General features: G+C 36.7%; 3 protein-coding genes across 4 annotated transcripts; 1 reads left to right on the top strand and 2 right to left on the bottom strand.

Annotated features, from left to right (window-relative positions):
* Nucleotides 1–1225: 1225 nt before the first annotated feature.
* LOC135651898 (protein FATTY ACID EXPORT 3, chloroplastic-like) lies at nt 1226–6107 on the top strand. Its single transcript, XM_065172517.1, has 7 exons — nt 1226–1573; nt 2254–2644; nt 2845–3012; nt 3459–3505; nt 3619–3656; nt 5645–5746; nt 5829–6107. Exons 1-6 carry the CDS (start codon nt 1241–1243, stop codon nt 5733–5735), a joined length of 1068 nt encoding a protein of 355 aa, XP_065028589.1. The 5' UTR covers nt 1226–1240; the 3' UTR covers nt 5736–5746; nt 5829–6107.
* A 4183-nt stretch (nt 6108–10290) lies between these two features.
* LOC103982011 (RING-H2 finger protein ATL74-like) lies at nt 10291–11257 on the bottom strand. Its single transcript, XM_009398803.3, has 2 exons — nt 11209–11257; nt 10291–11129 (listed from the first exon to the last, which is right to left on the bottom strand). The coding sequence occupies exon 2, from the start codon at nt 11051–11053 to the stop codon at nt 10493–10495; it is 561 nt and encodes a 186-aa protein (XP_009397078.2). The 5' UTR covers nt 11054–11129; nt 11209–11257; the 3' UTR covers nt 10291–10492.
* A 797-nt stretch (nt 11258–12054) lies between these two features.
* LOC135651903 (serine/threonine-protein kinase STY13-like) lies at nt 12055–21396 on the bottom strand. Of its 2 annotated transcripts, none has more exons than XM_065172527.1 (7): nt 21097–21396; nt 20363–20921; nt 19678–19810; nt 19300–19495; nt 15776–15900; nt 14107–14265; nt 12055–12506 (listed from the first exon to the last, which is right to left on the bottom strand). In XM_065172527.1, the coding sequence occupies exons 2-7, from the start codon at nt 20596–20598 to the stop codon at nt 12207–12209; spliced, it is 1149 nt and encodes a 382-aa protein (XP_065028599.1). In that variant the 5' UTR covers nt 20599–20921; nt 21097–21396; the 3' UTR covers nt 12055–12206. The 2 variants fall into 2 exon arrangements, with proteins under 2 accessions (XP_065028599.1, XP_065028607.1); XM_065172535.1 differs by having other exon boundaries at nt 20363–20925.
* Between the last annotated feature and the right edge of the window lie 4628 nt (nt 21397–26024).

Below are 26024 nucleotides of genomic sequence, written 5' to 3' on the forward strand. Positions count from 1 at the left end.
CTTCGCTCTTCTTCTTCTTCTTCTTCTTTCATGACGGCGGTCACACCGTAGTGACGAGGAAGAAGCAATGGTGTTTGTTTGTGGACTCGGTTTGGTGAGTTCTCGAGGCGTTTGGATGCCGAATACCACTTGAGCGGGTTGCTGACATCTTGTGAGTTCTTGAGGCGTTTGGATTCCCAAGACCAAGAAAGGGTGGTTGCTGCCATCTTGTGAGTTCCTGAGGCCTCTGGATTCCGAGGCCAACGTGAGAGAAGGGAGCTGGCTATCGAATTAACGCTTTCGGTCGCACTTAATTGCCATATTTGCTGAAGCTTTGACAGTTTGCCGTGTTTAGCAGGACAAGCATCCCATCAACGAGTCGGCCGTTGGCAATCTCTCTCATCTTTTGAGCTGTTGAAAGCTTTACATATTGCAGGGGCAATATCCTCATTTTATGTCTCTCTCATCCTTTGCGCTGTCGAAAGCTTCACATATTTACATCACCTCCCTTCCATGCCAAGTTGCGTCATCTCATCTCTTCCTTTTATTTCAGGGCGTGCGCGAATCTGAATGGTTGGGCCAACATATGCGAGAAATGTCCGTTGGGCTGGAGTCTTTAGTAACGTGGACAAAGGCCATCCGGCCCAGCTCCTCCGGACGGGCGACGATTCATTCAAGGCGTGTGCGAGGGGAGGCACTACGCACCATTGCCGCTTGTCCGAGGTTTATGGGGATGCAATGCAACAAGGGGTATTCCTTTCTTTGCAATGTGTTGCTTCGAGGCACTTGTACTTTGCTTCAGGGGTGATGGGAAGTACAGGCATCAGTTCTTTGCTTGCTCTCGAGGCTTTGCACATCTTTCCCCTATCGACAAGGCAAGGAAAAACAATTGCCGATAGGCTGGAAGACAGAGAAGCAGTAGATATCAATTTGGACGGACTACGAGCAAAATAGTCGGTTTTCAATCAGTAAAAAAAGAAAATGGCTGATCACATCAATATAAGCACACAAGGATTTGCTATGTTATCTTAAGCTTCGTAGTCTCGCTCTATCCTCTTCTCCTGTTTAATGAAATCCCTGGCCCACGTGGTTTGTGTGACAGCTCGGATCTCGTTACGCTGTCGTGCACTGCAGGCTGATACACACGTGGCACACCTCCAATCGTGTTTCAAGAAACTTAATACAATTAACACGGAGGCTCTTCCGTGGCCTGGATCATAGTCTAGCTGTCGATGACGTCTCTCTGTATATATATACACACATGAAGAGAACGAGGCGACACCGGCCTTATAAACTCACTTACGCACACTCGGTATTGCTTCCTTGGGCTTCCGCGCTGTTCTGCGTCCTGCCTCTCGTCCTCCTCGCCATGGCTGCTGCTTCTCTCGATAGCTCCCTTTTTCTCGGAAACCTTGGTCAGAAGCTCCGTGGAAACAGAGCCACCAAGGCCTCACGTCTTCCTTTTCTTTCTTCCTCCCACTGCCCATCGGAAGCCATCCGATGCCCTTTAGGTTTGTCTCATTCCCCACCGTTGAAGAGCAGATTGGGGCCTCATCCGAGGATCATTCCCTTCGCCGCTTCGCCTGAGGAATCGGTCAGTCTAATTGCTATTCTCTGATGATGTGTCGAATAAGTATATTTATTCTCGATTATTTCTTTCTTTCTTTCTTTCTTTTCTTCTAGTCTATATGTCAACCTGTGGGATTGATAGAAAGCATTTCTATGTTTTCTATTTTTTCTTTGAATTAACGTCTTGACAGAAATGTGGCGAGTCGTAACAGAACAAATCTGACCTTTTAACTATTCGATACGATGGTTGTGATTCATATTTGAATTTGATGAATGTGCAATGACAGATCTGTGTTATTTTAAGTTTCGATGAGAAAATTTTGGATGTCGTTTAATAGTTGTCAATCTTTGTGTGCGTATTGGAAGATTTATAGTGAATTCTACGGCTTTGGTTGTTGCGAGCGAGTGTTTGGATAGACACAAGTTATCGTTTGAGTGACATATTTCCCTGTTGCTTACAAAATTAACTTAGCCATATAGTATTTTTTTTCCTTCATAAGCAAACTGTAAACTCTAAATTGTTTTTTTGTTCCCACTAAAAGATAACTTAGTACTTATGACATATGGTCTTGGTATATTCCTTCAAAATTTCGTTGGCAACATAGTATTAAGTCGTCATATAGCTTTTCATGTTAATTTGCCTTTACCATCATCCATATAATTCTTTATATGTTGAGGACAGAATTTGGTATCTTTAATATATAGAATCCTAGGGATATCGAAGTGGAAAAGGATAAGAGAGAAGACGAGATAGAAGCTGGGGTATCTCAAGAAGCATGGCAGATGTTAATAGAAATATTTAAGACAGAAGCTCATAGAGTTAAGGCTATGTCACAAGCAGCATACAAAGTATTCTCCAAGACAGCAATTGAAATACTGATGGAAACATCTGAGAGGCTGAAAATTCAATCAGATATAGCACAACATGATTTGAGTATTGTAGCAAAAGAGATATCTGAAGAAGGCAAAGGGTATATTTCTGCAGCAGCAAAGAATTCTCCTGATTTTATCAAAGACATTGTAGAAGCTTATGAATCAAAAGATGAGTTGAAAAGCATGGCGGCAACTCGAGATTTTTACCTCGGAATCCCTTATGGTATGTAAGTGGCTACCTGCCCATATGTTTTATTTCTTCATGGAAGTACCTGTAACGTAGTTCTCTTTCCTGGTTAGATAACTTTCTGTTTCCTTGCGTATGTATACAATTGTACTGCTTGGATGTGGTCATTCAAACATTATTAAGTTGTTTCTTTATTGGCTGTTATTCACCGAAAAGGGTTATTCTAATCTGTGCAGGTGCTTTTCTTTCTCTTGGAGGATTTCTTCACTTCATGCTGACTGGAAGTGTTCCTGCCATCCGTTTTGGTATTATTCTTGGAACTTCAATTTTTGTTCTAAGTATATCAAGCTTGCGGGCATGGAAAAGTGGAAAAGCAACCCTACTTCTTCTGAAAAGCCAAACTGGTTAGTAGGTGTAGATTCTAGTATTGTTTTACTTCATCATTCAGTGGTGCACCTAACTGATCTCATTCCTGGAATAGTACTTGTTACATTTGTATATTCAGATATCTTTTATTGGTCAATGAGTGAGTTGAAACATGTACTTACTTTCATTCTAACCATTGCAAGGGGCTGACTCCACACTATTGTCATGATATAGTCAAGATAAATAAATAACAAATGATTTGCACGAGATGGGTGTTAATGGGAAAAAGAATTAACACTTGGCCTTAACATGATGTTAGAACCTTTACTTTAAACTAAAAGTTACTTCTGTTGATTGTCAAACTTCTGTTGGTATTGTCAATCGCCTCTTTATCAATCTTTGGATGGACTTTTTATTTTTTCTTTTTTCGCAACCATATTGTTCTCTAAAATCACATTTATTGAGCTAAGATGTCTTGGTGCAGCAATTGCAGCTATTATCTTCTTTAGGCACTGGCGCCTGTGGTCTCAGGTGAAATTCTTTTCATTGATTGGAAGCCGATATTAAATCTATTAATGGAAATCATAGCTACTGAAGATATCTTTTGTTTTACTGGTTCTGATGAGTTAGTTCTTATATTGCAGAGAGGATCATTTCTAAATCTTTTGATGCTTCTTATCAGGTCAGTATTAAGATGTTTGAATTAATCGCTCTTATCGATACTGTTTGGGATATGACATCCACTATAGAGAATTATAATTTATACTCGGAAGCAACTGCAAGCAGAGTAGAACGAGATTAGATGGAAAAATAGAAGGCAGAGAACTCGGCAACTCAGAGAAAAAAACTTCTCCAAATTTTAACATAAAAAGTACTGGTTTCCAGTCAAAGTAACCTCTAAATATATAGACTTAAACTCGGACCAGAAAAACACTTCTAAATGGATAACATTTTATATGTTCAATGTATTCGATCTAAGTTATTTTACACACGGAACTCTTAATTACTAATTAACAACTTATCCTAACTCAGCAGTGATGATCAGCTAGGATTTGCACTCTGCTGAAACTCCAAAACATGCTATGATGAATTGGAGTCTGAAAAGGTTTCTAACAAAGACTAGTTGGAGTGTGAACGGGGTTCTAAATAAAGACTGGGGAATAACCTTCTCAGCTTAGCCGATCATTTAACCGTCTGCTCATGCAAGATAAAACAAACTCTTAACTGGAAGCACCTAATGTTGCATTGTGTCAATTAGGTCATTAATGGACTAAGTAGGAAGGATTGTCATAGTGATTTCATGAATTATTAAGACAATGATCATCTTGTACCTAGTGTGCAATATCCCGACTAATGTAGGATTGTACGGATTAGTATTAACCCAATATAGCAACCACTAGTATAATTCCACACCTTTTCCCACCTAGCTAGTCCCAATCTGATTCAATACCTAACCTAATTCTTGAGGGAACCTCAGTTTGTTGACATGTACCATCTGGTATATATTTACAATAGTATATTCAGTTTCTTTAGTAATACCATGAAACATCACATAAGGTATGAAGTTTTTGAATCATAATTGACAATGACAGCTTCAATATTAGTCAATAGAAGCTCTTTTCTTAGGCACCAGTTAATATGATTTTAGGCTTATAAGTTGGTGTTGCATTAGATTTCAGATGTGTTTAAATCATCATCATGCAATTATGAACGTATTGTGATTGTTTGCTTAACTCATTATCTCACATTATGCATGATACAGTATAATATCCTAGCTGATACGCATGGTCATGATATGTATTATATATGGTATTTTATTATTCAATGCCATTAAAAAAAAAATTGAGAAAAAAATGTTAGTCCTGCTGGCTTGACCAGTCCAACTGTTGTACTGGGCTTACTGATGCTCTATACATTATTTTACTAGTTTGAAAGTAGATCAGTACATGTCCATGTAAGTATGGTCCAACTGTTTTAGGGGGCATGCTTAAACTCTATGCTCTTCCTAACCTTGCCAACAAAGCTGTGGATGTCAAAGAATCCATACATGAGCTAACAATTTGATTGGATGGTGAGAGCATTTGGTGTAACTCATGATAAAAAGATGGAGGTGGTTCGCGGCATAAGGGTCTGAACCAAATATTAAGAAAATTGTTGGCATTTGTTAAATCAGTTAAAGTTTTTAGGCTGCCCTGTTTGGTCATCCTGGTCTTGTCAAGTGGGTGACAGATGTTGCTTCCTAACAGAGGAATTACCATGTGATTTTGCTGGAACAAAAAAGGATTCTTTCTCTCACAAGGATAGAGTTGTCTGTCTGAATTGGTTCTCTGCTATCTGATAGTGGGCAGTACCTTTATCCCAACTAAATAAACTATGTGATTTTCATGCAACGAGCAGGTTTAAGATAATCATTTGACTTCAGCATATCCTCTTTATTGTTCAGTGTCGGTACTTTTAATTGAAGGGTTTAAACTGAAAGCCCATTCTGGTTCCACAAGGTAAAATTTAATGTTTAAGTGCAGAAGAGATTGAGAGAGAATCTGTCTATGCATAGTGTCTCTGTTTATTTTATATATGCAAAGTTAAATTCGGTAACTTTTTAATCTCATATTTGTCTTTTGTTGTTATGGATTTACTTCTGTATCTAACCATTTTAGTTTTGGTGAGCAGTGGTACCATGGTAGCTTTCTATGTGTACAGAATCAGAATCAACAGTCAAGAAAAGGCATCGAGATTGGGACATAGATCCGAGCGTCTATGACCATAGGAGAGGTCAGTCAGGTCACCGAATCTTGGAAATTACGTATTGGCTACAAAAATATTTTCATTTGAGCCATTCTTTATGTTTTTACAGGGATCCAAGTGGTGTGTCTGAAGGATGGCTCCGGTCCCCCCTCCAAGTTTCTATCTCACAATCGGGCAATAATAGCTTAAAGTCTGCAAAAGTATTCGAGTGCTGGAGGAGTTCCCTGTCATTTTTCATTTTCATTTTTTCGATTATATATATATATATAGAACTTACAAAAGACCAAAGACCAGAACCGGGTTTCTCATAATCTTCAAATTCTCATATCAGTTGTAGAAATTTTGTTTATACATACTCTGCTTTTTTACGATTTGCTGGAAGTAAGCGAAATATAACATGCATGCCAGATTGCAAAGAGGTCTTTTGTAGTCATTACGCCGGACTACGAAAGAAATATTTTGTAGTCTTAGTTACGTTGATGTGTGGGCGACTTTAATTTGCTGCAGTTTGATAATAATCTTTCGATTTGCCTATGTTATCAGTGACAACCATGCCGGGCGGCTTCCTCTGTGTCAATGACTAATGAAATCCACCTCTTTAAAGGGGCAGTTATTTCATATTTATAAGTGATAATGGGTTTGACACGTGGATAATCAAATATCTCATCATCATCAATCAGCACACATGGGTTTGGCATGTCGACCAAATGACCCATTAGATTAATACAACAAATGATTGAGATAATTATACTGTTAGATGGATCGGTTGACTCTCCACATCCAGAGTAATGTCCACTGATCCCCCTTCAACTAAATGCCTACTTTCTACTGACCATTATAAAAAAATATTTACAACATGGTTAAGGTATGTCGTTTTCGACTCTCTCTCACATTCTCACTCTAATAATTTCCTTAAAGTTTTGAACTCGTTGAACCCTCTTATTAATTGAAGGATGAGAGGAGTCTGTCCCTCGTATAGTTTTGTGAAAAATTTATTTAGACTCGACGACTATATCTCAATATTGAAGCTTATAATAAATTTGGATATTATTTAGATCTATCTTTTTTATATTTTAACTTTAAATTATTTATGATTCATAAAGAAATATAAATTAATCTAGGATGATTATATTTCTTAAGAGAGTATAGTGTGTGTCCTTTTACAAATTTAGTTATCTTTTGATGTGTGCTATTACTTATTAAATCAATATTTTTTTTATATAAATACATATTAAGTGACTTATTTCTAATTTTAAATTGTTTAATAATTATCAAAATATGTTTTTCTTTTTATTATATCATTACTATTAATAGACTCCTTTAAGTAATGTTTTAGTATTTCATTTATGGTAAGTAAGTCATTCTTTGAATTTTTCAAAGCATGTAATCTAGTAATTTTTGAACTAACTCATTTTAAAGTTTAAGATTAGATATTTCTAAATTCACATTTAATACAAGACGTGTTAGGAACAAGTCGGCACTAAGAGGAGGAGGGTGAATTAGTGCAGCGGTAAAAATCATGTCGATTCTGAAAATTCTTTCGTTTCGTATGATAAAATCGATTTTGAAAATATGCTTAGACTGAAAGCGTATGCGAGTGTAGGCATAGTAAAAGTATAGTAGGAAGGAGAGGCAATTTGCTTATAAAAGTAAATTGCTCAAAGTAAAGGTAAACCATATTTTTATAATAGTTTGGTCGTCGTGACCTACATCCACTCCATCGATTCCTCTTCCATCGAGGCCATCGGCATCCACTATCGATCTTCCTTTAATAGGTGAAGATCAACCTCTTTCTTATACCCCTGTTCTCATTTTCATAGGTTTAGAAGACGACCTTTATAAGCACACACTCCTCTCTAAACAGAATTCCAAGTTTAAGCTAGAGGAGGGGATTTCTCAAGAGATTTCTACAGCGTTTTATCACTTTTAAACTCTTTGTATTTGCTTTAGTTAACCAGGGATGAGAGGGGTATTTATAGGCTTCAAGTTGATTCGAACTTGGAGCCTAAAAAGGTCTCGTCCCAAGTTTCCTTGGTACTGGCTGTACCACCGTCATTCTTGGGCAGTACTACCACCGCAGGATCTGCCATTGGGCGATACCACCGCCGAATAGGGGCGGTACCACTGTTGGCAGCATTCATTGTCGGTAGTACCACCACCCAGCTTGGGCGGTACCACACCCAGAATTCCTAGGGTGCTGTTCTCTAGGCGATGCCATCGTCAGTCAGGCTTTTAGCATCCTAGTTGGGCCTTGAATCAGGCCCAAACTAGCCCAACTTCGGGCCTAGTTGGCCCCTAACAAAGTTGATGGGATTACCATCCAATCCCAACTCTAATTATGTGCTAACTACAATTCATAAGACATATTCTAAGTAAAATAAATCCGGTTTCTTCCGTTGAGCTTTCGATAATCTTCCGACGAACTTTCGATGATCTCTTGGCAATGTTTCGGTGGACTCCCGGTAAGCTCCTAGACTTCACGATGATCTTCTTGGCGAGTTTCAATGAGCTTCTTTGGCAAGCTCCAGGACTTCTCGGTCAATTCCGGCAAAACTTTCGACGAACGTCCGGACTTCCGACGAACTCTCGAACTTCCAACAAAATTGTGTTTTTGACTCCGAGACTTCATTTTGCTTTATGTCTTGCTATCGTAGTTAAAATCCAAACTTAATAACATTTTATAAATCAAAATACATAGAAAGTAAGAAAATCTTTATTCGTATTTTTCAATAGGTGTAGTCCATCTTATTGAACATAGGAGGATGAGTGATGGAGTGACCCTCTTGATGGCTTGAAAAAGCCATTAAATTTCTCTTGAATATTAATCCAATTGAGAAAACCTTACTCTAATACCAATTCTAATATATATATATATATATATATATATATATATATATATATATATATATATATATATATATATATATATATATATATATATATATATATATATATATATATATATATATATAATGTGATCAACTTTATGTATATCTTTGCTAATTTCTATTATGAAAGAATACAAATTTCAAAAGTCCAACGTAGATTATAAATCCAAATCAAATTATAAATTTACATGCACAATCAATCAAGAAATAATTATAATATTAACAAATAATAATAATAATAATAATATGATAATAATTATAAAATATTTATTTCAAAATACTAACCCGATATTTAATTCAACTTGTTTAGCAAATAACAAAACACTTAAGCAGATAATAAAATAAATAAACAAGTAATTTTTATTTTATTGTCATATTAGTATCCTGTTTTGTTTTGATTAGAGGGGAAATACACTTTATTGTAAAGTGTTAGAGAGGAATCAAATTTAATTCTTTAATCACAACTAAATCATGTAAAAAAAAAAGAAAATAAGCTAAAGAGGGAATTAGAATTAAAAATCAGGCGGTGGGAAAATCACGGTGCTAAGTATATAGCCTCGGCTTAGCAATAAGAATGGAGACTTGCGAAGCAATTTAAAGGTTGCTTTCTATTCTATGGAGCAATCATTTTTATTTTTCACTGAATTTAATTAAACTCAACTCTCTTCTCTCTTAATATCGACCCTAAATTGATTGCGACTGTTACTGGTGACGCCACTTTTGAGGGCTCTTTGCTCGATTGCAGATCATCGAACCTAAATTGCACTCACATAATGTTAGTGTAAACAACTTTAAGCCATGGCCTCGGGGCCGACGCGATTTGGTTCGGGTTCGGATGATGGGGGATCTCCTTGGCATGTTTCTCGAGATTGTTGAGGTGGTCGATTACGGTGGTCCGATCGGGACGGGGTTGTCATTTCCTCCGGGAATGGGCTCCTCACCTGGGCGTTTAGCAGGAGACCTCGGCCTTCGCACCTACACAAAGGTCGGGTCGGGGGGCTCGACCCGACTCCTCCGACGATCAAGTTAGTGGATGGTGAGGGGAGTTTCTTTAGCTCCGTCCTCCCCCTTTTCTCCTCAGAGCGTAAGGGTTTTTATAGTAAGAATTACCATTGCATAATGTGCCTGCCCGCAGGGAGCAGGATCTCCTTGGCACGTTTCTCGAGATTATTGAGGTGGTCGATTACGATGGTCCGATCGGGACGGGGTCGTCGTTTCCTCCGGGAAGGGGCTCCTCACTTGGGCGTTTAGCAGGAGACATCGGCCTTCGCACATGCACAAAGGTTGGGTCGGGGGGCTCGACCCAACTCCTCCGACGATCAAGTTAGTGGATGGTGAGGGGGGTTTCTTTAGCTCCGTCCTCCCCCTTTTCTTCTCAGAGCGTAAGGGTTTTTATAGTAAGAATTACTATTGCATGATGTGCCTGCCCGCAGGGAGTAGGATCGTACTTCTGGTAGCGTCTGACATTGTCGTTGGCGTGGCATGAGGGATCGAGCCTGAGCAGGGTGTTAAGGTGCCTTGGCAGGCGTTTCGGTCCGCATTGACCGGGTGGCTCATCAAGTTGACAGAGGCGAGATGCGTCACCTAATACAGCTGATGTCGAGAATGGATTCAACAGCTCCGTTGGAGGAAAGTGTCAAATAATTATTTAGTCCACCAATTACTAGCGATATTCTAAGATATTGGAGATAGCACAGATAATATACGGAAGCAAAAGTACCATCCATCCATGCAACAATCCATTTCCCTGATCAGCCAGCCTGCCAGACTAAAACACGGGTAAAAAAAGGGGGGGGATCACGAGAAACTCGCGAGCTCTCCAAGTTACATACATAATGAAGTCCTTCGAGGCAAGCGAACAACAGGAAATGTGTAGCGAGACCCTTCAGTTGGCCACGCGCGCGGTCAGCTCACCTCGTCTCAGCGCAACGCCATCGTCCGGTGGTGGAAACCGATCGCCAGCTTCGGGCCCAGCTTTGTCAAGCAGCAGAGAGTGTCGGCAAGTCGGGCACGTTGACTGCAAAGCAAGCCATGTGTCGATGCACCTGACATGGAATGCATGATAGCATTCGGGCAGCACCCGAATCTTCTCTCCGTTTGCAAACCCAGTTAGGCATATGGCGCACTCAGTAGTCGCCGTGACGGTAGCCTCCGGTCCGTACACGACGATTGGTATGTGGCGGATTGCCCGCTTCTTGAGCCCGGTGGCAACTGCCGCCTCGGGAGTTCCGAAAGCAAAGTGACGGCGGCGGCTGCACCGGATTGCGCACCGTATGATCGAATTCAACCCAAGCACGCATATCAGAGTACAAAGCAGTGTTGCTAGGATGACGAGCAAACTAGTATTGAAATAGTTGTCGTCAGCGCCACCGTCGCTTTCACTATACGGCTCTGTTCCATTGGGCAGCAGTGGTGCCTCCGGGACTGCATCGACGAGCCGGCGCATTCCGTTATCCAACTCTCCGGTCGACTCATATGGTCTGCTCTGGAATCATGGTCAGAGCCCTACTGATCTCTTTGGCCTAAACCAGTAAAGATAGATAGACAGATAATAAAATGACGCCACGGGGATAAGAAGAACGAAGAACTCGTAGGGATTACCTATGATTTCCTCTCTCTGGAATTCACTGGTGATCGATCGGACGCCTCGGCTGTGTGGGAATCATGCAAGGCACGTAGGACAGATATTTATCTTTGTGCTCTTGGTGACACTCGTGGGGTGGGGGGGATTTAGTGAATAGGTGGATTTGGTGATGGAAATAGGAGCAGGTAAGGGGGAACATAATGACTTGTGTTGGGTTCCTTAATGTGATAACTAAAGCATATGACACACAGGTCAGTATGTTGGTGAAATCATTAAGATCATCCGCTAAAGCATATGACACACAGGTCAGTATGTTGGTGAAATCATTAAGATCATCCGGTGTCTCTCATCGGATTGATATGGTGTGACGCCCGCGTTTGATTCAGTCGACAGTATGTTGGTGAGAGACCGCAGCAGCAGTCCAGCCACATATCTACGTTAGATTCACTCGACAGCGTAATCCACCGTATCAGGTGTGAATCTAGCGATGGTCGAACCAGGATCTTTAGCGACAACGAGTATTCTACGAAAGCATGGCTAAAATATCCTCAAATCGACAAAATCACTCGGGCCAACCTGCATGTCATGTCAGCCAGGATATCATCTTACGACGACAATTCTGTTTCTAGTGTAACTTTCAGCCATACCATGTGGATTCAATCGGCGTATTTATGATTTGGCATCGGTATGCATTGGTTGACGTATGGACTCTGAAACATGCTGCAGAGCCTGCATTAATGAAAAGCACGAAAACTGGGTGACCAAATGTTCTTGGTCACAGACCTACACAAGTAGTGCCAGTTGCTCGCTCAACTAGCTGCCATGATCAGGCAAAATTGAACACAGAAACAAAGAGAAAAATCTGAAGAGTAGAATTAGCTATGAGTGGCTTTTGTATACTGCTTCCTTCACTGATTTTTCTTACAATGTTTTCATAAGCCCGAATTTTCCTGTATAACTTGTAATCTACACTGCCAACCCCATGGCAGAACCAAAAATATAAGTCTCGACTATCTTATGTGCTACTCTTACCTTCCTTCTTCGCAGCAAAGAGCTGACGAAGGAAAGAAAGCTTGCCTCCCCTGCGTGTGGAAGTGGTGGTTGTAATGGTACCTCTGGTGCTCATCGTAGCAGGAACAGTGTCCTGTTCTGGTGGTTCTGGTGCTGGTGCTGGTGGGAGGGTACAAATGACGGCATTTAGCATGCGAATAATCTGGCTGAAGGTGGGCCGTGTATGCGGATCCTCCACCCAGCATGACTGCACGATGAACACAAGCTCCGGTGGAGTATCCTCGGGCAGGGGTGGGCGCATTTGCTTCAAAGGAACACAAGATCAAGCTCAAAGTCAGTAGCCAGTTATTTGAAGACAAATAAAAAAAAATTGCACAGCAGAGAATTAACTGTAGTAGTCGTTGTGAGTAACAACTTGTGACAACTCTGGCCAAGATAATTAACTTTCTGATCCACTAAGCACATTCAACCTTAAATGGGTTTTCATTTTAATATCTAGCAAAACGGCAGTGACCATACAATAAGGCAACTAATCCATATTCCATCAGTTACATCAACATAGTCCCTGCTAATCAACAATCAAACACCTGAAGGATCAGTGTCAGCAATCCTCCAAACACATGTCGATTATTTATTTACCAAGTTACTACAGGAAAGTAGTTCACAGAGATTCAGAAAGGTCGTAGCACTTGGAACTCTCTCACGTGATTAGTGTTGTATGGTCACAGAGAATCATAAAGCTTGTAGCACTATTCACTCTCTCTTTTGATTAGTGTTGTATAATTACAGGGATTCATAAAGCTGGTAGCACTTGAACTCACTCTCTTTTGATTAGTGTTATATGGTCACAGAGATTCATAATGCTTGTACCACTTATTGTCAATAAATAGATCTGACATACACCCTACTTTCACTACTATTGCAATTGAACATATCTTCTCATTGTTCATCTATTAAGTGCTTTTCAGATCCTCCCAATTATATAAGTCAAACTTGTCTTTCCATGTGTTTCTGGCTCTGCATGCACCTGAATCTTTATTAGCAAGCTAAATTGTCATTGCCATACAACTCATACAAGTACTGAAGTAAAACAGCATTGATTTAAGCAACTCACAAGAAATGCCTATTTACTGCAAAGTTGACAACAAATGTAAAAATAAAATTTGTAACATTTTTGGTTGACAACAGAAGCATTGAAGGTCAGACTGATATGGCTAATAGAAATACAGACGTGGACCAGAACAACAAATATTACATTATCATTAAAAGATAATTAAAGTAATTCTGCAGCAGACAAGTCAAGTAATACTTTTCATGTATGACTATTATTATTACTTAAATGGAAGCAGCACCTATAGTTGAAGCAGAGGTCTACAATACTCTACAATCTGCTATATTAATACAATCTGCTATATTAATACAATCTGCAATATTAGTATCTGCATAAACCCTATCTTATAATACATAAGATTGAGCAGGTACTAGGATAATTCTTTAGTATCATTAAAGTATTAATCCTCTTCATTATACATATAATGGTAAGATTTACGAAACTAATTTTCATGGGGTATGTCAATTCCGATTATTCCAAGACTTTATTATTTGTTTGTTACACAAAAAACCCTTTTGAATGTTCGGTACAATGCAAAATGTAATGAGATGCACAATGCAAAAGTCTTTCATTAATGAAAGACTAATTACCTTCATCGATAAATCCTATCTAATTACTTTCATAGTTAGTACAACAAATTCAGTTACTTTATACAAGTACAACAAATCTAGCTACTTTTTCAAATGTGCACTCTGCACCTTTCATTTTTCACATAGCAATCTAACATATTATGAAACTGGACTCTATCAAAGATAGCAACAAATTAAGAAGGAAATCAAAAGTAGATACTAACTTTAAAAGCAGCGGCATATGCAGCTTGCAGATTTGACATTCCTTCAAATGGCATTCGGTTGGTTAGCAACTCCCACAAAACAATGCCAAAGCTGTAAACATCAACCTTGTTTGTGTAGTGCTTCTTCTCACCACGATGCAGTGTAACAGTACTATATAACTGCAGCAGAACAACAAGTCAGGAGGGCTAAGGAAATAATTAAAGGATCACACGAATGAAGTTTGAGAAAAATTGATGAAGCAACTCAACTGAACTTTAAAGCTTTGGCATCAAAAGTATTTTTTAAACATGACTTTAAGGTATACAATATTGTACCGTACCAATGTTTCGAAGTTGGCTCGGTACGGTACGGTACGGTACGGTACTGGCGTACCGAGCGGTACACCAGGACTTACCGAACGATTTTCCTCCTACTGTAGCACTGTAGCACTACTACAGTGGAACACTGTAGCACTACTGCAGTGTATTACTGTAGCACTATAGCACGATCCGTCCGGTAGCGGGCGGTCTGCGTACCGGTATACCAGCGGACCGGTACGTACCGCCTATACCAAGCGGTATCATTCGAAATTACATATCATACTTTGCAATTACATTACATACCGCCCGTACACTGCTACAATGTATTACCGTAGCACTATAGCACGGTCCATCCGGTAGCGGGCGGTCCGCGTACCGGTATACCATCGGACCGGTACGTACCGCCCGTACCAGGCGGTCTCATTCGAAATTACATTACATACTGGCCGTACACTACTACAGTATATTACTGTAGCACTATAGCACGGTCCGTCCGGTAGCGAGCGGTCCGCGTACCGGTATACCATGGGACCGGTACGTACCGCCCGTACTAGACGGTATCATTCGAAATTACATATCATACTTTGCAATTTAGATTTAACTAAAACACGATCAAACAGTTCCTAGCAAAGTACAAGCAACTTCTCGTGCATGAAGGAATATAACAGTATCCTTCTTACATGCACAGATGTGCTTATATCCAAGAAGATAATACGAGACCTTAGGAACAAATTTGCAAAAAACAAACTTAAAATTGAATACTGAAATGCCAATCTCCATACTTCTAAGTTGCTCATTTCTCCGAGCTACATTTAGGATATCTATTAAACATAAGCAAGCTATATGCACCAAAATTAGTTTCTTAGTTCATTTACCTACATTATATGAGATCTAAAAGGATTAAAGACAACTTGTGGAAGACAAAAAATACGAGTATTATCAGCAATGTTTCAATGGTTTGATGGTCTTTGGGCCAACCACTAAAGGAACTCACCCCAGCAACTTCCTAAGAGTAGATTAAAAAATTCACAAAGAGTTTAAAAATATTAAAAATAGGAATCTTATATGTCACTTATGAATTCAAGAAATGATACAATAAGTCAGGTTCAACTTTGTAAGTTGTTAATGACATTCTTCATGGCATCTCATCTAGATCATGATAGTATGGTAACTACAGTTGCAGTTCTTGGAAGGAAATAAAACTTTCAAATACAACATCCCCTATTGCATCCTCATATTTGCTAGGTAAACTACATGTTCATGTCTAAATAACCCAAACAGATCTTCCCCCCACACCCCACCCAAAAGGAAGAAAGAAGTTAGGCAGGTAACAAATACATGATAACCAACAAAATCAATTATGTCTCACCTCAGGAGCCATCCATCTGTAAGTCCCAGTTTCGGCAGTCATCATCTCAGTCACTGTTTCTTCTCTTGCAAGTCCAAAATCGATAAGCTTCACATTCTTCTGATTTGTGGTAAGCAACAAATTATCTGCACATTTCAATGTCTTTTACTATTGAGCAATGTATCAAAGAGCACAAAACAACAATAAATACTGTACATGACCAAATCATACAACACACAAATTTCAATAGCTATGATAAATTGATACTCCATGGTCATCACTCATCACTACATCAACATCTTTATAACATGGTATGTTTTGTATACACTTTTTTAAGTATATGGCATCATTTCCAGTGACAATTTTGACTCATAATATAAGTCATACAGTGGCAATGAAATACATGAGTTGCAACTTTAAAAATGTAAAGATAGATGTGTAGTGACCAGTTAAGGTAATGATTTGAAATACATGAGTTGCAACTTTAAAAATGTAAAGATAGATGTGTGGTGACCAATTAACATAATGATCTTTTTGTTCTCATAATGAAAGTACCATAAAGCTCAAAAAGTCAAAGAAGACTAACCATTGTCAATTTTAACTGCAGATAGTCCAGCACCTATTTTAAGACCAAGTCACAGAACTTTTATAGTATTTGATGCTATCTTAAAGTATTGATTCTACTTTGCCAGCAGTAAATTATTTAAAAAACAAAGAAATAAAAATATTTTCATCATTCATCACAAGTCATTTAGACAAGTGGTCTCACGTAGATAACCTTGTCCTCAGGATATATTGTGCAACTAAGAAGAAGCTAACATAAACATGGCAAACAACAAAAGCAATAAATTTTGAAGTGTTGAATTCCTCAGGTAAGCTAAAGGAAGTGAGTATATAAGTCAAGGTAAACTAATAAAAGAGATATTTCAACAACTACAAGAGCCAACAGATACAGGAAGATAATCAAAGATCTAAATCAAGGATTGTAGCAACTGAACTATGCAAAATCAGTATCTGGAAGGCCAAATCAGAAAAAATAAACAAAAAGAAATGAGAATCTAAGAAATGGCACAGAAATCCAAGTTCTAACTGAAAGGACTTCTTTCAGGCTTTCAGCTGGACCAACTGCTAGAATAATGAACCAAGAACAAAAAGGACAAGACAAAATTCCTCAGAGATAAAAATGAGGCTTACATATTTAATTTATTGAAAAAGGAATTGAAAATGCCAATGCCCCAACAGATTAATGTGAGCCCAATAGCAGGGCATATAAGTTGAGTCTGAATCAAAATCAAGAATTAATAAAAACTAGGGTTTGATCAAACATATTTTGATGAGATGAACTTAAGTGTCTGATTGAAAAGCTTAGAAATGCTAGAAAATAGCAACTAGAACATGAACCAATTAATGAACTAGCCATTGTAAGTTTGATTGTTATATTGAGCATTTAAGGGTGGAGAATGGCCATAACCAAAAATCTTACCAGCAAAATACAACATCAGATTTGAACAAAGAACTACTAAAGGTGTTGGAATTAAAAGTTTCCTACAACCATGGATTTTGGTTACCAGGTACCATCCATTTCTCTCTTCTCAATCCTCCAAGACCAGCAGAAAGTAAGATTACACGAAAACAAACACAACAAGTCATAATATCCCAACTATTTACCTCTTCTAATTACAACATCTGTAAGTCTTTTTAGCACATATCCATATAACTTTAAAGAATCCTACATTATCTTTTTCTCTATCAAGATGATACCTAGTTATTCACAAATAACAATATTTCTTTTTTTTATCTTTTTAATAACTTCATACATTCACCTTAACATTTTGTATATTTATTTCTTAATTGCCTAAACTCAGGTCCATAAAGCATAGCTAATCTAATATTTTGTGTATTTATTTCTTAATTGTCTAATACTCAGGTCCATAAAGCATAGCTAATCTAACATTTTATACATTTTTCTTTTAATCTAAGAGGTATTCAATGATCACATAAAACTCAAAATGTCCCTTTTAATTTTAACCCTCACTTTATAAATAATATCTTCAACAATGTCTTCATCTTGTTGAATAATTTATCTAAGATACTTAAAGTTTTTTACTTGACAAAACTTATTCATCCAATTTAACTATAACCTCGGGTCTACTCTTGATATTTCTAAAATTATATCACATATATTCAATGTGAATTTTGATAAATATAATTTGTTTATTTTTGGGATTTGTCTCCATGATTCAGGCTTAGAATTAATTTAGTTTAAACTCTCATCAACTAAGATAATAGAATCAACAAATAAAATATATAGTAATTATCCTACATACAACTATGAAGTTTGTCTATTACCAATGTGAAAAAGATAAACAAATCATGACTATATTAATAGGAAAGTCAATAGACACACTTAATTTTAATATTAATTACACTATCATACATAACTATTAGAAGACACAATAAATCTCTAGGAACTATACCGTATGCCTATTACTAGAAGACACACTTAATTCTAATATTAATTACACTATCATACATAACTATTAGAAGACACACAATAAATCTCTAGGAACTATATCATATGCCTATTACTGGAATGCATGAATCTTTTAATTATGAATCAGACATAAAGCAACATATGCTATGTCATCTCTAATTCAAGTAACTTTATAGCACAAGCAACACAAATAAATGTAGCAATTTTGACAAATACCAAAGTAAGGAATCAAAATCAACCATAAAAACATAAGGCTTTCAGGTACTGTTAAAAGATCTGTTTTGTGAAGTGAAGGGAACAGCAATACAATCGCCAGGATATATATAAAATCATAGTAACAATTTCCCTTTAAAAACAGAGAAAAAAATAGCAGTGAATCAGTAAAAAATATTTGTATATCATTAATGATTGGATTATGGACCAATGCTTAAGTTTCTTGTAACATATAACTACCAATTGTCCACACCTAAACATCCTTAATTTCTATCCTAACTACCAAATGATATAAACTAACAGAAGATAATATAGTTCACAGTAGTAAGCAAAACAGAATGGTTTAGAAAAACCAAACATCATTGCAGTAGAGATAGACAGGGTCATAAAGGACCAACATGCCAATTCAATGTAGCATAGTAGGTGTGATAGAACAGCATTCGTTGATATGCAGATGCTATGCAATGCACATTTTTATGCTTTATGTGTATTTGTGTTGGAGCAATGCAAGTAATATATGGAGTAGTATGTCATGCAAACATGCATAATGATTTACCTAAATGTGCATTCACACATGTCAACATGTAATTATGCATACAGCTAGAAAGATAAGCACAAAATGGACAGAAAGAAAAAAGAAGTTTTCCTTACGGGGCAGACAAAAAAATTTAGAGGCAGGTGATTGTTACTGTTATGCTGATGAAAGTAATTAGTCCTTCAAGTCAAATGTGCTGTATGGTAGTAGATTAATTTTGTACAAGCCACAACAAAAAAAAAAGAACAATGAAATTACTTAAATTGTACTGTAAACAATAAAATAACAAGACAAAATACCAACCAGGTTTCAGATCTCTGTGTATAATCCCATTAGCATGTAAGCAGTCCATTGCATGAGCAATATCAAGTGCAAAGCTTATTGCTTTATAAAGATCTAGTTGTTTGGGGCGAATGGTGCTCAAATATTTCTTCAATGACATTCCTGGAAGCAGCTCCGTGGCAATCACCATGAAGGGGTCCTTGCAGGCTCCAAAGAACTTCATGAAAGAGAGAATTACTTGAGGTAGAATAAAAAGTAGGACAACAAGGAACCACAATTGAGCACTGAAACAGATTTACACGTGCAACTAAGGATGAGATAGGGAGGCCAACACCATAGTCTTGAAAACTATATGTCAGACATGATCAACAACTTAAGTAATATTAAGCAGAAACTCACCTTGACCAGGTTCTCATGCTGTACTCTGCACATCATGTTTACTTCTCGAATAAAACGAGCTCTAAGAGTTGCTGTCTCTTCTGGAGTACTGCCGCCATTTAAAACTTTGATTGCTATTATCTGGTCACAGTACCTGAACGAAAGCAGCTGGTATAAGTATAACATCAAACAGCATAATGCATATGCTCAAACTAGAAAGCATCAATGACCAATAAGGGCAGCAAAATAGTTGGAATCTTAGTGTCTTTCCATTTAGTGGCAATAAGATTGTTGGTTACCAGGCAACTGTTCTCCAAAAAAGTATATAGTTTGTATGCCAAAATTGCATCACCTACTGTGCATAGTCATGCCTGATATGCAAGTTTCTACTTGAGCAACTGAGTTGGAAATTTCAGTTTGTTGGCAGACCTGATTCAATCTTAACCTGCTGTCTTTTACATTCACATTCCTTTTATTTTTTCCTTTTAAGGCCACCACAGAACATTGAACTAACGAGAAATGCTCAAATTATGTTCTATGTCAACTTCAGATGATTTTGATATAGATAAATCTACTGACATCATTCTAACTTCAGCTGCTAATTCTTTATATATGATACGGTTCATCTGGCAAACAAAAACCTGATTTCAAATTACAAAAAAGGAAAGAAAAGAAGGCATTCATCCTATTAGTTATTTTAACTTACTTCCCCTCATAGACTTTCCCATGAGCTCCCTCTCCAATCTTTGCTCCGATATAAAGTAACTTCGGGTCAATCAAATGCTTCTCATCAATATCGAGTTGTGCAGATGGGAAAGTTCCATTGTTTCCCAGTGAGTACCGATCAAGCTGAAGAGAATCATCCACTACTTTGATCCCACCTGGACGCCAGAACTCTGCTTCTTCTCTTCTGCCGTCTCTACAGTCGTCGACACAGCTCATGTTTTTGCAAGCACAGCCACAAAACCCTCACTTCCCAGTAGAGCGGTATTAAAAGAAATCGCACCTTTTTCTCTCTATTCGACAAAGATTCTTTAACTCACCGTTGCCTCATTTTCCTTCGATTTCACTTATCGATTCGGGAAGAACAATCCTTCCCTTCAAATAATATACTCCGAGGCGAAGAAATAATTCATTAAACTCTTTCCTTGCTAAAAATCTCCATCTCCCGCACTCAAGTCACACCAAAACCTATCTCTCTCTTTTTTTCTTCTTCTTTTTTCTCCGTCAAACTACCTTCTCTTGATCCTGAAACTTGGTATAGCCTATCTCCAGAAAGAAAACCAAAAAGTTAGTTAGTATTAAATGCATATAGATGTATATACAAAGGATGCAAGCAGTGAAGTGCTCAAATTCGAATCCGATTCTCGCCGCCGGATCCAAAAGCAGCAGGCATCGGAAGAAAAACTTACAGTAGAAGAAAACCACAAGATTAAGTACCTCGACCTGCGATCCGCGCAGCCCCTCTATAAGAACTGCTTCGTCAACTGAACCAGGCCCTAATCCTCCAATACCAACTCTCAGAAACCATTTATATTTCCTTCCTTCCTTAAACCAGCGTCAGAGAAGAACTCCCCACCACCGATCGTACAGGACTTCGGCGGCTGGTCCACCCTCCTCAGCCCTCTCATTTTATATGGTGGACACCCCGTGGAAATCCCCGAGGCATGAGGGGTCGCCACGTTCGCAGCAGTGGCGGAGAAAAAGAAAGTCGATGGTTGCGGTGACCGCACCGTCGGTGGTGGTCGAGGTGGCGCTTTCGGAGACGTTTCCCCTCCAACTCGTTTCCTTGTTGGCTGCTCTCTCCGTTTCCTTTGGCGGGCGTTGATTTGTTCGTACTGCTACTTTCCGTGGGGGCGTGAGGATAAGAGTGGGGGAGAGATAAAGTGAGCCATGTTTTGGGTACGGATAGTGACGGATGGATGTGACATTCACATCACACAAACACAAATTGGTGGGATGGCTGTGCGATCGGAGTGAGTTGACTCGCACCCACCTTTTGTCGAATCATACAATGTATTCAAACGAGAAAGTCGATTGGATTTCGTGCTGTTCGATTCACCCAACAGATGCTTTGAGTGTCGAATAGGAGGACGGTGCAAGTCAGATGACCATCTGAAATGATCCACGGTTGTCTGTTTCTCTCAACTTTCGTTGAAATGGATCATCATGCTTCTCTGTTTTCTACAAGGAAGGAGCTCATGCGCCTAATCCAAGCTCGTTACGTGCATGAGGATCTAAAAATTCAGTCGATCGGTCTTGATCGAGACAATTAATCATTAGCTCTATCGTAGGTTCAATCATTCTCATTATAGACAACGAAATAAGGCTCATTCCACTCGATTTGAAACCAAAGTCTATAACTCATATTTGACAAGCGACTAGTTTAGGTAATGGGCGATATCCACCTATCGTTGGAATTATTGATGATAGATCTCAAGTGGTACATTCATGATATAAGCTCGAACATTATTGAAGTCAAATATTAAAAACAAAGCCATGAAGAGTGGATATATATATATATATATATATATATATATATATATATATATATATATATATATATATATATATATATATATATATATATATATATATATATATATATATATATATATATATTCGAAAAGTTAAAACTCCATACTATTTATCATACGATATTAACGAAATCAAATTCTCATTATATTTACATATTGGGGTTCCTCGTATACAAAATAAAAATAGCTACTGTTATCTTATCTACGTATGTTAGTAAAAAGTGAAAATAGCTAGTCACCAGTAGAATCATCTTTTAAGAGTATTGAAAAGAGCATATTATATACTTGTGGTGATGATACGTCACAACGTATGAAACATACATTGTTACTAAGTACACTCGAGTCCCAAAGAATTTCTTCACATGCCATATGCAATCTTGACCAAGTTTGAATAGAAAATTTGCTTTCAGTGTCCTCTCAATGTGAGAGGCTTGTTTTGAACTTGAAAACTTAGTTGAACTCCTTGACCCGACTCTTTAACTCCAAATCTAGGTTTGTTATCCTCATCTCAATTATTGAAGTTCGGATTGGATAGGCTTGCACTCACTAGGGATTCACCTTTGATCAACTACAACTTTCTTGCGTGATCTTGAAAGTCCAGAGATATAGTCAAAAACTTGTTTTAAAGGCCCTCTCAATGTGAGAGGCTTCTTTTGAATCCAAAACTTAGTTGAACTCTTCCACCCTAACTCTAGCCCCAAATCTAGGTATATCATCCTCATGTTAGAATTAATGTGACCCACATGATTTTTTTTTGGTTCTTGTAATATTTAATGATGATTTAATAAATAGCTTAAATTGTATTGGTTAGTGAGGAAGATAAACTTGATTTAAATTATCATATCTATTAATAATAAATGATGTGACTCTTGGATAAGTGTGTCTTGGATATTGGATATATATTAATTTTAAATTAATGTCATGATAAAAAATATTCATTCTATCGCTATAAATTCAGAACTTGGTCCTCTCTATCATCCATAGATTAGGAACCTAAATTTTGTTGGTCTGACTTTTCTTTCAAGAAATTGGGATTTCCCCGTAAGATCCCTTAAAGCATGTATTGATGGATCAAGGTATATATTTTTAGTTAAAGTTAATTTAATAAAATCACTAAGCCTAAAGATTATGAGATTTATGTTGTCCACCATGATGTCTTATTTTGTATATGAATTTAGTTGTTTACATGTGGTTTAGGATTTATTATTATTTTTATTAAATTATATTTCTCTTATTATCAAATAAAATTATTATTCCATTATTTTATGTTGATCCATTAACAGTTGAATTTGAGTTTGTTTAGATTGTAACCTTTCATGAAACCCATGATTTACTGTTTTTATTTTTTTATTGAAATGGATGACTATTAGTCATATTATAATAAAAAGAACATTAACATCACATATATACCAATTACATAAAATTTATAAATTAATTAACCATGATTAGTTGATGCTTTTGAATGAAAATGACATGATGGTAAACTTTATAATAAATATACTGATATTCATAGTTTGTACCCAAAGATTGATCTATGATTCTTGTAACTAATGAACATAAATATGATAATTAATATATTCCATTAGATTATTTTATGTACCCAAAGATAGCAAATATATCTTGTTTGGATATATTCAATTATAAAGTAAAGTGAAACAATGAGAAGCATCATTATGATTATATATCTTAGTTTTAACTGAAGGAGAACTTTGAAATGCATTTATAGTTTATCTGCAAGTCTGAATCTGATTTATATAATGATGTTTATGCTCAAAGCATTAATGTGAGAGCATTTTATCATGTTTTTTCTAGTATCTCTTCTTGTGTCCATTCATTTGTATGCTTCACCAATTCTTTTCTTTAAGGAATTAAACTTCTGCATGATTGGTGTGAACAACTCCAGTTTTACCTAGTTGTTTTAGATCTTCATTTGACACTCTGAGAAGCCCAATGTTATTACTGATACTAGTAGTGATGAAGAAAAAAACTTCTATAAAATTTGGGAATGATCAAATATATTAAGCTTAATGTTTATGAAAATGATGGTTGCAAATAACATCAAGTCTACTATTCTCAAAACTAATAGTGCTAAGAAATTAATGAAATTCATAGAAGAGGATTCTTAAACTACTAATAAATCTCTTACAGATACATTAATGAGCAAATCAACCACCATGAAATTTGATGGTTCTCATACCATACATGAGATTGTTCTTAAAATTATAAATTTAGTAGCAAAATTAAAGGCTCTAGGAGTAAATGTGGATGAGTAATTTTTATTACAATTAATACATAATTCCTTAACCTCCTGAACAATATGAGTTATTTCAATGAACTATAACACTATTAAGGACAAGTTAAGTGTTCATGAGTTGATCATTATATTTGTCTCAAGAAGAGACATGACTTAAGAATCAAGCGGCTTATTCTAGTCATCAAAAAGCTTGAAATAATCATAAAAGAAAGCATGAAAAGAACATAAAGAAAGGATTACATAATGTGAACGAATCCACAAGATGGAACTTAGAAATGACACATGTCATTTATGCAAGGTTAGACACTACCACAAGAATTGCCCAAAATGAATTTTTTATTCAAAATAAATCTAAATCTCGTGCTTTTGAATGTTTCAAATCAAATTTAGCTTATGTTCATATAATATTTGGTGGGTTAATTCAAGCTCAACTACTCATATTTCAAATATAATATAGGATTCCTTATGATCTAAACTATGAATCAAATGAAAACTTTGTTTTCATGGGGAATCAAGATCAAACTCCAATTGAATGAATTAGAGCTTATCATCTCATTCTATATACTGGGCATTCTTTGGATTTATCTCAAACTCTTTATGTGCCCACTGTTTCCTGTAATCTAATTTAACTATCGAAACTTATAAGTTTATTTATGGATATTTTAGTAACATCCTTATTGATTCTGTAATCTTTTATAACAGTTTATATAAATTAAATCTTAATGGTCTCTTTGTTGAGACATTATTGACTCTATATTATAATGTTAGTACTAAACGTAGTTTAGTGTTTTATGTTAGTAGATTAGCATTCTACATTCTTATGACATAAATGTTTGGACCATATACCTATAGAAAGAATATAGAGATTGATAAAAAAAAATGAGATTCTTCTGAAACTAAATTTTAGTTATCTAAGAATATGTATTGATTGTATTAAAAAAAAAAAAAGGCAAGTTTACAACTTTTTGAAATTATATATACTTATATTGATGATTTTTTTATGTTATAGTTATATTTATCTATTGCATAAAAAATCAAAATTTGTGGATGCCCTTGGGTTGTTAAAAAAGATGAAAATTATAATATCAGATAGAGGTGATAAATATTATTAAAGCATGATGAATTAGGACAAAGTATGATGAATTAGGACAATGCCAATGTCCATTTGCCAAACTCCTTAAAAGACATGACAAATGTGCTTAATATATTATGTTAGGTATAATATAGTAGAAAGGTGTAATCATACATTGATGAATATAGTTAGGTATGTTAAGTCATTCATATTTACCTACTTATGCATGCATTAATCATCATCATGTATATATTAAATAGGGTTACTATTAAGTTCCAAAGACTTCATTTTGAACTATGGATTAAAAGAATACCCACTTTAAGACATATGTATGTTTGGGACGTTGAGTTTTGATTTTTTATAATGAAATCAATCGATGAGTTTAAGTAATTGATCTTATAAAATGATAAGTAATAATCAGGGATGATCTAGCATAGTTCAAACTAAACTCCAATTCATTCCAATTGGAGTTTCAATCAGACTCTAGTTCAATCTTGATCAAACC

This window comes from Musa acuminata, chromosome BXJ1-4 (genome assembly GCF_036884655.1).
Source record: "Musa acuminata AAA Group cultivar baxijiao chromosome BXJ1-4, Cavendish_Baxijiao_AAA, whole genome shotgun sequence".
Classification (NCBI taxonomy): Eukaryota; Viridiplantae; Streptophyta; class Magnoliopsida; order Zingiberales; family Musaceae; genus Musa; species Musa acuminata.

Coding starts and splice junctions, on each gene's coding strand:
- LOC135651898 (XM_065172517.1), top strand. CDS start 1,241: ATGAAGAGAACGAGGCGACACCGGCCTTATAAACTCACTTACGCACAC. Junction 1,574..2,253: donor CCGCTTCGCCTGAGGAATCG/GTCAGTCTAATT, acceptor TTTAATATATAG/AATCCTAGGGATATCGAAGT. Junction 2,645..2,844: donor TTACCTCGGAATCCCTTATG/GTATGTAAGTGG, acceptor TAATCTGTGCAG/GTGCTTTTCTTTCTCTTGGA.
- LOC103982011 (XM_009398803.3), bottom strand. CDS start 11,053: ATGCGCCGGCTCGTCGATGCAGTCCCGGAGGCACCACTGCTGCCCAAT.
- LOC135651903 (XM_065172527.1), bottom strand. CDS start 20,598: ATGAGCTGTGTCGACGACTGTAGAGACGGCAGAAGAGAAGAAGCAGAG. Junction 19,496..19,677: donor AGCATGAGAACCTGGTCAAG/GTGAGTTTCTGC, acceptor TCTTTCATGAAG/TTCTTTGGAGCCTGCAAGGA. Junction 14,266..15,775: donor ACAGATGGATGGCTCCTGAG/GTGAGACATAAT, acceptor GTTCTGCTGCAG/TTATATAGTACTGTTACACT.